Below are 14,602 nucleotides of genomic sequence, written 5' to 3' on the forward strand. Positions count from 1 at the left end.
GAAGTTGTGTGATCTCGTGTGGAAACCGGCAACATTATAAAAGCTTTTTGATAGTAATAATATGATACCTTTAACTAGTAAAGATAAAAGGATAACTCTTTGTAAGTGAATGGGTGGCTCTTAAAAGAGCCGTTGGTTTGTTGTGAAGACAAGCTGGAGCAGGTTACTTGGCCTTGGACGCCTTCTCGGTCTTTTTGGGCAGCAGCACCGCCTGGATGTTGGGCAGCACGCCGCCCTGAGCGATGGTGACTCCGCCAAGCAGCTTGTTGAGCTCCTCGTCGTTGCGGACGGCCAGCTGCAGGTGACGGGGGATGATGCGGCTCTTCTTGTTGTCGCGGGCAGCGTTTCCAGCCAACTCCAGGATCTCAGCGGTCAGATACTCGAGCACCGCCGCCAGATACACCGGGGCGCCAGCACCGACACGGTGAGCGTAGTTTCCTTTGCGCAGCAGCCTGTGGACACGGCCGACCGGGAACTGGAGTCCAGCACGAGATGAGCGGGTCTTTGCCTTGGCACGAGCCTTTCCGCCGGTTTTTCCTCGTCCACTCATTTTGCGTGTTTTCTTATGATTTGAGATAGAATCAAAGAATGAATGGCAACTGCCGGGAGCCCGGGTTATATGCCTATCGAGCTGCTTGTTCATTGGTCAGTTGCAGCTTCGCGATCCTCGACCAATCAGAAGATTAATGGTGTCAAGTTAACACAGCAAATAACACTTTCGCTGTGCAGTGTTTTGGATTTTCAAAATAAAACTACTCATGAGAAAGGAGAGATGATTTGAGCCACATGAACAATTCATTTGATTTCAAAGAATATCAGTTTAAGTCAAATTACTACTGTAATAAAGGTCACAAAGATAGGAACTGAAATACATGTTTTACATGTTGTGTTTTATATTTTGTTAATATCCAAATGGTTTTATAATATGTAATACTTTTTAGATTTTGTTTATCTTGTGTTTATCTATCGTATGTGTTCTTATCAGTGATGATTACATGTGATGGGTAAGTTTAATCTTTAAACTATTTATAAGCAGTTTGTTAATGATTAATTAAACGTCAAATATGTATTACTTGTATGTGTTAAGAATCTGATTCTCCACCATTGGCCCATCATTAGTACTTCAACATTTATATCTGAATTATAAGCAAGGAGTGATTTGGAAAACATTAGTATGGTGATTTTGTAAACAAGTTTGTCTCTCAGAAAACAAGAGAGACATCATGTGGCTGGTCCGAGCAGTCGTCAAGTGGAGCTGCTTTGTTCAAACCAGAGTGTCTTATGGATGACTGCAAGGAGGATGAAACCATAGAACATCTGCTCCTAAACTGTGAGCGATCTAAATATGTGGGGGGAAATGGTTAGTATTGGTCTTAATGTTACTGTGAATTATAATGCTGTGATGTATGGTGTCTTTAATGAAATAATGCCAGGGCCACACCAGGACTTTTTCTGGACAGTTGTTTGTGTGGTCGTGAGCAAATTGTGGAAGACGAGGTGTGCCAGTTATCCACCAAGCCGTCATCCCAGGTGAAGTGGTCTATAAACAAATCATAACAGAACTGAAAAGACAAAGAACACTGGACATCAGAACAAAGAGACCCACACCCTGGCACCTGCTCACATTCTAACAGACTTATTTTTTGTTAAGGACTCCCTTCTACGGTTTATATTATAATATATATATTACTGTGAATGTGTTACCCCTGACTGAATAATTCAACAAAGTATATTTAAAAAAGGTAAACTCCTATGTTAACCGATTTATTTTATGAATTCATTATGAATGAGAGCAATACATTTATAAAATCCACAAGTGCGTTTTGAATGCAACAGCAATATATGAGTACTTTATTATTAAATAGACTATAATCAATCAACAGCTGTAGGAGCAACAGAGGTCTCTAAAAGCACTTAATCCGGGTTGCATCATTTCATTGTACTTTTAGATATCATTTAGAATTGTTAGATGCTGATAACACAGGGAATACACTCTTAGTGAATATGGAGGTGGCTCTTAAAAGAGCCGTTGTGTTGTGATGTCGGGGGGGAGTTTAAGCGCGCTCTCCGCGGATGCGGCGGGCCAGCTGGATGTCTTTGGGCATGATGGTGACCCTCTTGGCATGGATGGCGCACAGGTTGGTGTCCTCAAACAGGCCGACCAGGTAAGCCTCGCTGGCCTCCTGCAGAGCCATGACAGCGGAGCTCTGGAAGCGCAGGTCGGTCTTGAAGTCCTGAGCGATCTCTCTGACCAGGCGCTGGAAGGGCAGCTTGCGGATCAGCAGCTCGGTGGATTTCTGGTAGCGACGGATCTCTCTGAGAGCCACGGTACCGGGCCTGTAACGGTGAGGCTTCTTGACGCCGCCGGTGGCCGGGGCGCTCTTACGGGCAGCCTTGGTGGCGAGCTGCTTCCTGGGAGCCTTTCCTCCGGTGGATTTACGAGCGGTCTGCTTGGTTCTGGCCATTCTTCAATTTCAGCTCTTCCTCTTTACGAGAAAAGTCAGAGAATAGTGTCTGCGAGAAGAGTGTCGGCTTCATAAAGGCAACGCCGGAGTGCTGCTACACGCTGATTGGTCTGCCTGAGGGGAGGCGCGAGCTTCAACAGATCATCTAGGGCCAATTGGAGGAAAGCCCGCCGAAAACTCAAACTAAACAATAATTCAAAGCACAAAGCTGGATAATGTACACACACACACGCACACACACACACACACACGCACACAACTTACAAACTGCCAAAAATGAGCCAACAACAAGATACAGCAGCAAAACTCGGTGCATGTCTGTCTGTATATGAAGTTTTTAAATAGCTTTATTGAAAAAATATTCAGGTACAAGTTATGCAGTCAATATATCAAAACAATAGTTTTTATTTTTTTAACATAATACATCTGTCTGTATATGGAGAGATCACGGCTGCTCTCTGGAGAGATGATGGTGTCTCTGTTTACGTGACACTGCTGTGTTTGAAACAGCTGGAGGCCTAACTTACTGTATGGATTTTTAAAGTCAATAACATTCCTTTACTTTATTATGTACTCTATTAATGTAATACATTATCCAAATGTCAATTAGATGGTGTGTGCATGAGAAATAAAGAAAAGGGGATTTTTTTTTTAATAATGATCATGTAAGTGTGAGGAATGAAAATTAAATTAATTTCTGATTGAACATAATAATTTATAAATAACAGTACTAGTTACATCTTCAAGAATAGACAGGGGCACAAAACGCAACTCGTTTCAACCTCTCAGGTCTACTAGTCTGTAGACCAGAGGTTGAAACGCGTTGCGTTTTGTGCCCCCCGTGACATGTACTTTACATCGTAATTAAAATCTAAGTATCCAAGAAGCTCCTTTTTTCTCTTTTCTGATTCACTTTTGGCCTGCAGAGCTTCCTTGTGCCAGATTTTTCCTTTTTCCTAAATCACATAGTAGCCACGTCTATTTATGGTTGGTTTATGTAGATGGTTCTGTGTAGATTAGAATAAGACAAAAGTAGAGGAAACCAAAAAGGTGCAAAGTAGGACATGAGCAGAAATGAATGCCTAGTATTGTGATCGATGATGATAATGACTATGTTTGCATTACTGTTGTGATGAATGCGTCCTATGTACAACATCATGTAGCCTATATAAAAACATATTTCCATATTGAATGATTTAGCAGCATCTGAAAAGACTGGTCAACTGGAGTCAAACATATCATGAGTCCAGAAAGGATCAAAACAAAACCTGGACAACATGTATACAAACAAGTCACATTGCATCACTCATCTATAGTTATTGTGTCTAATTATTAGACACAATGCAGTATTAGTAATACACACAGACATAGGGAGAAACCGTAAACGTTGTAGCAGTTGTAAAATGATGTGTTTTCATGGTGTGGAGCTTAATAATTAATAATCAGTCATCAAATAAAAATAGGGATGCTCTTTAAAAAGGTTGTGGGTGGCTCTTAAAAGAGCCTTTTTGGGGAGAAGTCAAGCTGGAAAGCTTACTTCTTCTTGGGGGCAGCTTTCTTAGCTGCTTTGGGCTTGGCAACCTTCTTCGCTGGAGCTTTCTTGACAGCAGCGGGCTTCTTCACCACCTTCTTGGGACTCTTGGTCGCCTTCTTGGGGCTCTTGGCTGGGCTCTTTGCTGGTTTCTTGGCCGCTGCAGCGGGCTTCTTGACTTTCTTGGGGGATTTCTTGGCGGCTGCTGGCTTTTTAGCTGCGACCTTCTTCTTTGGGCTTTTGGCGGCTGGTTTCTTGGCAGCGGGCTTCTTGGCTTTAGGAGCGGCTTTCTTGGCAGCGGGTTTCTTCACCTTTTCAGCCTTGGGGACCTTGAAGGAGCCGGACGCCCCGGTGCCCTTTACCTGCAGCAGAGCGCCTTTTTCCACCAGCTTCTTAATGCCGATCTTGACGCGGGCATTATTCTTCTCCACGTCGTAGCCTCCGGCAGCCAGGCTCTTCTTGACGGCGGCCAGAGACACGCCGCTCCGCTCCTTGGAGGCGGACACAGCTTTGAGGATGAGCTCACCGACGCTGGGGCCGGCCTTCTTCGGCTTCACCGCCGCCTTCTTCTTGGTGGCTTTGACCGCTTTCGCCGGGGCGGCAGCGGCGGGTGCAGCTGGAGCGACTTCTGCCATTCTTCTTCTCGAGTATTTTCTGCTTCACAAAACTCTACAGAATGTGACTGGAATATCATTCATGCTGACCAAGAGGCGGGACTTATACACAGCATGAGGACCGTGTAGACTCAACACACACAGCCTCTCTCTCTGTCCTGTTGAAATGTGGCGACACTTGTGTTTTCTCTTCCACATTTTAGGGATAAAAGACACAGATCGGAGCAGTTTTGAAGTCTAAATCTTATTCGAGATGTTAGAAAACTTGTTTCCTTTCGAAATGGAGTCGTTTTTAGCAACGAGGAGACTTTATTTGTATTCAGAGAAGCTTCAAACCTCTCCATTACCCCGTCACAGTATTCTACTCGCAGTGGGATTTCCTCACATTTCGACTCATAAAATGGTTTAATATGCTTTACATTTCAAACAACACTAGTTGTACAGTAAGCAGAGATGTCTGACGAGGGAATACAAGTCAAAGTACTGTAGTGCTGCTATTAGTTTTGTTTTAATCGTCAGATTTGTGGTGTCGGTAAACACACTGAGGCAGGCGGTGACTTTAGGCAGGAGATCGTTCCTGAGGCATTAACTTTGTGACTCAGGTGAATGATGCATACATGATCAATGGAACTGGAAATATATTTTGTTTAAAAGGTTGATTTTACATTAAAGTAGGCCAAACATGTATTTTCTCCATTCGATATATCTAATATGCGATTGACAAATAAAATAATACAGTGCCTTCCGACTTGCTGTGCTTGAGTCCACTAGACTGAAATATCATTTTGCATTTGACGATTTCATACTAGCACTGTGGTAGTATACTATTTCCATGAGTAGGCCTACTCTTTACAGCCAGGCTGTGCTGCTGGCCTGGGATCAGATCCTCTCAGAGTCTTTGGATAAAATGCATTATTTCCCACCTTGTAATGTGTTTAGTTCTGCTCAAAATTCCCCACTGTGCCTGTGGGGAATTGTTTGTTCCATACACAACATGCTTCACATCAATGCAGTAGGCCTACATTATACATCATACATACATCATTCCCAAATCCAAAAATAAACTTGTGTACAATAGGCTACAAATAAAAGTAATTAAAAGCAACCCATTGCACAGCCCTGTTGCATCACACACCTATTCAACTGCACTGAACACAACCGTCATAATACAGAGACATGACTTCACATTGCTCCATAGCCTCCTACAGTAGCCTACTATTACGAGTCAAGAATGCACAATTTCAACATGAATGTTCCAGCTGAATGCTGTTAGTCAAGTCAAGTCAACTTTATTTATATAGCACATTTACAAACAGCAGCAGCTGAACCAAAGTGCTTCACAGGTAAAGTGCAGGAATACTAAGTAAAAAAAAATAAAAAATCTCTGTCATGTATATCATCGGCCCATGGTCCCTCACTGCCCTATTTGGGCCATAATGCAGTCTCCTCAGTATCGTTTGCAAGATATTTAACATTTGTGAGTGGTAGGTTGATGTACTTTATTGCTGTCTTTGTGCAGTGAGATGGGGATGGTAGTATCATCCATAGATCCTTAGTTCCCAGGCTGGCTGCTCAGTGTATGATGTCAGGACTGGTGAGCTGGCACAGCCTTGTGGGGCACCTGCACTGACTGATCTATTCTTAAAGGGTGTTGTTAAACTCAATCAATCAATCAATCAATCAATCAATCAATCAATCAATCTGAATATATAAAATACAACTGGATGGAAATACTCTGGTATTTAAACTGAGAATTATAGATAGATAGATAGATAGATAGATAGATAGATAGATAGATAGATAGACAGACAGACAGACAGACAGACATACATACAGATAGATAGATAGATAGATAGATAGATAGATAGATAGATAGATAGATAGATAGATAGATAGATAGATAGATAGATAGAGTTACAGGCATGTAATTACAGGCCAATTAGCATTCTGCCGTTTTTTGGAGCTGCATAACCACACCCTTTGCAATTTGGTTTTTGTACCGAGAGTTCCAATTGCTTTTCCGTCTAACAACTTAAACGTTGACAAAGGAACATGGTGAGGGCAGTTTTCCTGGACCTCAAAAAAGCATTCAACAATGTGAATCAGTCTCATATGTCTGGAAACAGAGCACACCTTCTTTCATCTTTGTATGAGCAGGACAGGCAGTAAAGCAGCCATCATATCAGGACTCTGTTAAAAAACAGTATTCTTATTCTCAATAGGAGAGAGACAGACAGACAGACTAATATATATTGTTCCGGCTTTCTGATGTCTTTAGTCTTGACAGGGTACTGTATCTTTAGGTTGTGGACTGATGGTCAGGATAAAATAATACATTTGAGGAGGTCATCTTGGGCTTTGGGGGGGGAATTATTGCCATTTATGGTGACATTTTATAGACCAAGCGATTAATCGATTAGTCTAACACAGGGGTCAGCAACCTATGGCATGGGTGCCACCTCTGGCACACGAAGAGTTAACCATTGGCACGACAGAGCACAGTAGCAATAAGTGCACAATTGTGATTTTTTTTTTTTTTAATGTTGAAGTGCCCAGTCAAATTACCTACTTCACAGCCATTTGCAATTACGCGGCATGTTATTTAGGATATTTACGGTAGTGACCCACTCTCTGCCTCTGATTGATTGCCTTCCATGGCAGCAGAAAAGCAGATTAACAAATGTTTAATCTGCTTTCTGCTGCCATGGAAGGCAACCAATCAGAGGCAGAGAGTGGGTCACTACCGTAAATATCCTAAATAACATGCCAGTGCAGAAGACAGATAAGGACCGTGCTGTGCATCTTGTATAGTGCTTTCATTTCAATGTCCTGATTTTGGAAGGAATGACGTTAAATGTTGATGTGCGAGTCATTAATCTTGGTGTGGCACACTGATTGACAAGCAAAACTGAAAATGGCACTTCATATCAAAAAGGTTGCCGACCCCTGGTCTAACATAATCGACAAATCGATAATGAAAATAATCGTTAGTTGCAGCCCTACTCAGCATTGGCAAGGTGTCCCACATTGTCCCTCACAAACATTTGGTTTGCTGGGATCTGGTCACCCTATTAATACATTATGAGAGCATGGTTGATCCATCTTCTGTCACAGCTGTAAGGAGGCAGTGAGGGATTTGAGCTCATATTGAGCAGATATCAGTTAAATCAGATGTGTCTATTATGGCAGATATCAGTTACTAGAAATCCTGCGCGCTCGACTACTGTGTGGCCTCGTCTGTTCGACTGCTGCCCCTCTTGCTCGTGTGACGTCAAGAGTGACCTTACGAATATGATCAGATGTGTCCAGTATGGTTCACACAGTAGATCCCTCACATACTGGGTAGGGGAGAAGATGGACACATCATGGGAAATGGAGCTTCCAATCAATATAGTTATTGTAGACTTTGTAATTCATTGCAATTGGTGGATAAGGGTTTCCGCTTTTTAAATATACTTTATTCAATTATTCAGTCAGGGGTTGCAAACATTTACAGTAAATCCATTTATTTATTTTTTATTAACAGCAGAAAGAAATAGTTACCAAAGATAAGAAGTCTGTTAGAATGTGAGCAGGCGCCACGGTGTGGGTATCTTTGTTCTGATGTCCAGTGTTCTTTGTCTTTTCAGTTCTGTTATGATTTGTTTATAGACCACTTCACCTGGGATGACGGCTTGGTGGATAACTGGCACACCTTGTCTTCCACAATTTGGCCACGACCACACAAACAATAGTCCAGAAAAAGTCCTGGTGTGGTCCTGGCATTATTTCATTAAAGACACCATACATCACAGCACTATAATTCACAGTAACATTAAAACCAATACCAACCATTTCCCCCCCAAACATATTTAGATCGCTCACAGTTTAGGAGCAAGTGCTCCTATAGTTTCATCCTCCTTGCAGTCGTCCATAGGACACTTGGTTGTGACAAAGCAGCTCCACTTGACTGCTCGGACTGCCAACTGAGACCAGCCACATGTCTCTCTTGTTTTCTGAGAGACACTTACTAAATATATTTTTAATACAGACCTGAGAGCTTGCTTCATCTAAATGTTTGTAGGGGAAAACACCACCATACAAACCATTACACAATTGTACATAAATATATTTGCTGGACATTTAATTCGAAGCAATATTCATGTGTGCAAACTTGTTCACAAAGTCACCGTACAAAAGTTTATAATATGGAACTGAACTCCTTGTTAGTCCTTTTTTTTTGGTCCAGCTTAGAGCCTCACCTATCCACATGGCCTTTCGCTCTATTCTTACAAAAAAACATGTTTAGTTTTAAACCCAGATGAACAGCCCCAAGGCTTCCCTCCTTACTCAGTAACTGCCTTTTTGTGACCTCCCTGGTGGTTCCCCATGTAGTTTACTATAGCTTTACTGATTTTCTTTAGTGTCTGGGATAAGGGTTTCCAGCAGCAAAACGTGTCATAGGAGCGGATTGCTTTGGTGTGCAGGTAAGGTTAGGCATTAAAACCAATAGCAACAACTCACTTTGTAGGTCAGGTCACTAGATAGACATGTTTATTTTGGTTGATGACCCATTATTTGGAAGGTGGTGGGAGGAACACTATGGAGCCATGTCGTGCAATTATGAAAGGCTCTTACATGGCGGTCAGTGTGACACTCTAACGTTAGTCCAACGGCAACGATACAAACTCCATGTAAAAAAGCATGCATTAATAATCTTGTTGGTTACAGAGAAGGCAATTATTAAGCTCTTTGTGGAAGTAGTGTGTGGCCCTTAAAAGGACCTTTGGATGGATGTAGCTACAAGCGGTTTACTTGGAGCTGGTGTACTTGGTGACGGCCTTGGTGCCCTCGGACACGGCGTGCTTGGCCAGCTCACCGGGCAGCAGCAGACGGACAGCGGTCTGGATCTCCCTGGAGGTGATGGTGGAGCGCTTGTTGTAGTGAGCCAGGCGAGACGCCTCACCGGCGATGCGCTCAAAGATGTCGTTGACAAAGGAGTTCATGATGCCCATGGCCTTGGAGGAGATGCCGGTGTCGGGATGGACCTGCTTCAGCACCTTGTACACGTAGATGGCGTAGCTCTCCTTCCTGGTCTTTCTGCGCTTCTTGCCGCCCTTGGCAGCGGTCTTGGTGACGGCTTTCTTGGAGCCCTTCTTGGGGGCGGACTTCGCGGCTTCAGGCATGCTGACGACTTCTCGGTAGCAGGGAATGAAGTCCGTTTAACAGAAACACCCTATTTATAGGCAGCTGATGCAAATAGCACTATGCCGTTCCCCGGCTGTGACTGGTTGACTTTCGGCGCGTGACTGTCGACTCGGCTCCACGCGCAGCTGCCTGTGTGTATTCTGATTGGTTGAGCTCCAGATTTGTATTTTCACTTAACGCGCGCGGACTCTGACTATTGTTCCAATATTCTTCATTATTCTCTTCAGAAACTGAATGAAGTGCATTTCACAAACTAATACAAGTCTGTTGTCGACCTTTGCTCTATATTTTCCGCTTTTTAAACATCTTTATTTCGAGAGAGAAAAGTCAGAGGGTTTCACAAAAACACAACAAAACTCACAATACAAAAGGTCGAGACTCACAAATCATCTTATCAATACATCAAAATAAAGCACTATTTCACAAGTTGAGTAGCCTACACGCATCACTTCCTCCAGCACAGCGTACATGATGGAAGGAGGCTGTGTTGTTAAAAATGTGTTATGTGTTTTCCCTAAACTGAAGCATGGCTCAATTTAGACCTTTTGAAAAAGCGATCACAAGATAAGGAACACTTGAATGCTGTGATCGATGCAGCCTACTTCATGGACAAATCCAATAGTGAAGCAGAGACATAGCCCTGGTCTAATAATAATACTAACTAAGTAATCTCTTCATTTTTTATTAACATTTAATGCATCTTTCCTCTGTCAGAAAAACAAAAAGAAAGGCTATCAGAAAGGGGGGGGGGGGTGTATAAAACAGCTACAGCATATTGAGTTAACCATACAAGAATAACCTTGATTTGATGATAATCTCACAATCAGTGCGTAGTATTCTTTGTCGGAAGGCCGCTATACATAATTGCATGCTATGAGGCCTTCCTATGCATTGGATTTTCACATTGTTTGGACATAAGTGTTTGTGCTTTCACCCAGCAGAGTTGTAGCCTACTTCTCAATGTGGTTATATTTCAGGTGAACCAGTCAGCAGCTGCTACTAAACGGTTTGCTGATTTCTCCCTTTCTTTTCAGTTGTCAAGCAAAACGTGTTTAAATGCACATAGCGTACAACACAAATCGGAGGAAACCGGAATAGACTCTTTGCTTAGAGAAATTGGGTGGCTCTTAAAAGAGCCTTTGTGTTGTTGTTGGTCGGTAAATGAAGTTAACCTCCGAAGCCGTAGAGAGTGCGGCCCTGCCTCTTCAGAGCATACACCACATCCATGGCGGTGACGGTCTTTCTTTTGGCGTGCTCGGTGTAGGTGACGGCATCACGGATGACGTTCTCCAGGAAGACTTTGAGCACCCCACGGGTCTCCTCGTAGATCAGACCGGAGATACGCTTCACTCCGCCGCGGCGAGCCAGACGGCGGATAGCAGGCTTGGTGATTCCCTGGATGTTATCACGGAGAACTTTACGGTGACGCTTGGCGCCTCCTTTTCCGAGTCCCTTTCCTCCTTTTCCACGCCCACTCATTTTGTAATGTGTTTTCTTTCAAAGCAAAGACAAACTGCTGCAAAACGTCAGACAGCTTCCGTATATAAACCTTCTTTGCGGACCTGAATGAGGAAGGAAAGAGCCGGGCTTTGCAGGGCGGTGCCAAACTCCTTCAGTCCTCCCCCACCTTTTTTTTCAAAGCAACTTCAGCTGCGGCAAGTTAGCAGAGACTAACAAATGCGTTTCCGGTTATGCGCCGTTGCCTTCAAAATAAAAGTCTTACAAATAAAATTGCTTTTTAAATATACTGTAGCGAACCAGTGTTACACATAATGTGGTGAGCAATAGAAGTGTCTCGCTTGCAGATAGGAACTGATGTGGGGGAGTGTTACTGGGGGGAACACTATGCTTGTGGGAGACTTCCGGGGGACAGAGCATGCGCGGGGCAGCTCCAGATACCGCCAAAGGGAGAAGCAGCTAGCTAGCTATGTGCGTGACAACCGCCCAGAGTTGTAATATGACTAACTGTGAATAAAGAACCCTGTACCAGCAAGAAGCCTCCTACTCATAAATACCAGGAACGCTACAATACTTTATTGAATTATTCAGTCACACATTTACAGTAATACATTTTTTTCTTTTTTCTTTCTTTTTTATATATATAAACAGTAGAAGGGAGTACTTAACAAAAAAAGAGTCCGTTGCTAGGGATAGGAAGGTCGTAGAGAGTCTGGATTCGAGAGGTGGGTAGGGGGCATGGACAGGTGTATCGGGGGGGATGTATGTGGGAGGTGGGAGGGGGTGTGGTCAAAAAAGGGGCAGGGCTAGGAAAAAGCCCTACCAAACATACTGTAACAAAACAAAACATAAATTATAGCTGCTGCGCAGCAATGGGTCGTGGCCGGGCAAGTCTCATAGTCCAAGTCGCGTCTCAAGTCTTTAGTCACAAGTCCAAGTCTCAAGTCTCTTATGGATGAGCTTTCTATGATCTGCTGCATGCAATCCAGTCTGCTTAGATTAGAACACTGCCGTTCATGACAGGGATGGGGCAGAAGGCAGCAGGTTAAGTACATGGCAGTTGAACATAGAAGCGGAGAGAGTAGGGACAGTGGAGGCAGACAGAGATAGACTGAAAAATTGCTTATTTATACTTTGCCATGTATGACATTACCGATGACATGACAGCAACAACTATGACATCACCCACCCAGTCTGCTCAGCCAGGAAGGATGACATCTTTGATGACATAATCACTGATGACATCATTGATGACATCATCACTGATGAGATCACTGATGTTGTCATTGCTCAACTGACATCACATCATTAGGTATAGCTGGTATATAATATCTGCTCCTGGAGTTGTTTGAAACAGTCACTGAAGAACTAAATCTATAAATGAAAATAAATAAACTGACAGTCCTTCAAGTCAGTTTTGGTGGAGCACAAAGTCCTTCATCACTTGTGGTAGTGGTAGGGAGTGGACTTGGTTCAGGCGATGTGTGCCCAGCACTTGGCGGATCCGGATCCTGATGTGGTCAATGTGCTAACCATTACACAGTGGAACGTCCCCTGTGCGTTCTTATAATCAGTTCAATCAGCCTAGATTCTTGATTAACAGCTCAATCAAATGAAATAAATGATAATCAATCATAAATTATAATCAATCATATTATCATAATATAATCAATCATATAATCAATTATAATCAATAAAATGGAGACTCAACCCGAGCTAGTAGCAGAGCTGCAGCATGGTGCCTGGAAAGAGAGATCTCCATTCTCTTCTGTCAGTGTATCCACTTAACGCTCCATATGTGCAGAGTGGCTCCTGAGGTCTTGATTTTGCTTTGCCAGTTCATAAAGACATATTTTTAACCTAAAAGAGACAAGTGAGCAGTGTTTCTCAAACTGTGGGTCAGGCAATTTATACATTATTAACAGCATGATAACCACTACTCTGCGGAATCCCTTCCGAATAGTTTACGTTACGCAGCACCACATCCAGTAGGAGAGAAGCCACATCACGGGTCAGAACGCCAGCGGACTGGAGCAGCAGGTGGAAGCAGTCCAGGTTGTTGAGTACAGCACTGATGTAGAAAGGGGTGTCTGAGCTGTGTATGTTTCCGTTAGGGTCGGCCCCGGCTTCCAGGAGGATCTAGACACAGTCCAGGTGACCGCACACGGCATAGCAGAGAGGTGTCCAGTTATCCTCATCAGCTAGGTCTACCTGTGGTCCCTGTGTGATCAGGTAGCAGAGAGGTGTCCAGTTATCCTCATCAGCTAGGTCTACCTGTGCTCCCTGTGTGATCAGGTAGTCAGGTAGCAGAGAGGTGTCCAGTTATCCTCATCAGCTGGGTCTACCTGTGCTCCCTGTGTGATCAGGTAGTCAGGTAGCAGAGAGGTGTCCAGTTATCCTCATCAGCTAGGTCTACCTGTGTTCCCTGTGTGATCAGGTAGTCAGGTAGCAGAGAGGTGTCCAGTTATCCTCATCAGCTAGGTCTACCTGTGCTCCCTGTGTGATCAGGTAGTCAGGTGGCAGAGAGGTGTCCAGTTATCCTCATCAGCTAGGTCTACCTGTGCTCCCTGTGTGATCAGGTAGTCCACACAGGCAGCATGCGAGCACCAGAGGGGTCGACCAACACCCGTAAAGACGCTTCTCATTGATCTGCCTTCTGAAGCGGTCTTCCTGCAGCAGGCTCCTCAGTGTGTCCAGGTCTCCTGCCCCGGCGGCATCATAGAGCTGTGTGTCATCATGCTCTGCTTGAACAGCCATTCCTTCAGATGTGTCACTGTACCACACTGACTTGTATGCTGTGTTTTCCACCACTTATATAGCCTCAGCCAGGAAGGATTTATGACATCACTGATGACATCACAATTGCTGAAGTGACATCACTGATGATGTCACAACTGCTTTTATGACATCACTGATGACATCACAACCTCTTATGACATGACTGATATCACAATGCCTCTGACATCACTGATGATGTCACAATTTATGACATCACTGATGATGTCACAATTTATGACATCACTGATGACATCACTGAGACTTTATGTGTGTGAGAGTGAGTGGATTTATGACATCACTGATGTCATCAGTGGGACAGACAAACAGACAGAGCCCTAGCTCCCTTAGATAGATAGATGTGCTCATTTTCTATGTATTTCCAGACACTTTTAGAGACACTGAGGGAATAAATTCATTACCGTAACACTTTTTTAATTGGAAATATGAAACAACAAACTTTTTTTTTCCAATGGCAAGCACTTCAATATGCTCAAGGGTATCACTCAAAATGTGTATGATTAACAAATACGAAGTTGTAGCTAACATTGCGAGAAATGCCATGTTGTATT

The 14,602-nt window shown here is 43.5% G+C and overlaps 4 protein-coding genes and 2 pseudogenes across 6 annotated transcripts in view; 1 reads left to right on the top strand and 5 right to left on the bottom strand.

Annotated features, from left to right (window-relative positions):
* LOC310785919 (histone H3.2) overlaps positions 1–14,602 on the top strand; it is a gene marked incomplete at its 3' end in the record, with an annotated part of 116,626 nt that overhangs the window by 81,697 nt on the left and 20,327 nt on the right. The gene's annotated exons all lie outside the window — the stretch shown is intronic.
* On the bottom strand, positions 164–553 carry LOC310786502 (histone H2A; the record flags this gene model as incomplete). Its single annotated transcript, XM_083647721.1, has 1 exon — positions 164–553. The coding sequence occupies exon 1, from the start codon at positions 548–550 to the stop codon at positions 164–166; it is 387 nt and encodes a 128-aa protein (XP_083503847.1). The 5' UTR covers positions 551–553.
* LOC310785918 (histone H3.2) lies at positions 2,055–2,465 on the bottom strand (the record flags this gene model as incomplete). The annotated part of the gene is made up of 1 exon (XM_083647097.1): positions 2,055–2,465. One exon carries the CDS (start codon positions 2,463–2,465, stop codon positions 2,055–2,057), a length of 411 nt encoding a protein of 136 aa, XP_083503223.1.
* On the bottom strand, positions 3,955–4,655 carry LOC310786445 (histone H1 pseudogene; annotated as a pseudogene). Its single transcript has one exon. The product of its transcript is annotated as a histone H1 pseudogene (transcript).
* On the bottom strand, positions 9,184–9,775 carry LOC310786446 (histone H2B 1/2 pseudogene; annotated as a pseudogene). Its single transcript has one exon. The product of its transcript is annotated as a histone H2B 1/2 pseudogene (transcript).
* LOC310786447 (histone H4) lies at positions 10,965–11,276 on the bottom strand (the record flags this gene model as incomplete). The annotated part of the gene is made up of 1 exon (XM_083647652.1): positions 10,965–11,276. One exon carries the CDS (start codon positions 11,274–11,276, stop codon positions 10,965–10,967), a length of 312 nt encoding a protein of 103 aa, XP_083503778.1.

The sequence above is a fragment of the Poromitra crassiceps genome, assembly GCF_964638095.1.
Source record: "Poromitra crassiceps genome assembly, chromosome: 12".
Lineage (NCBI taxonomy): Eukaryota > Metazoa > Chordata > Actinopteri > Beryciformes > Melamphaidae > Poromitra > Poromitra crassiceps.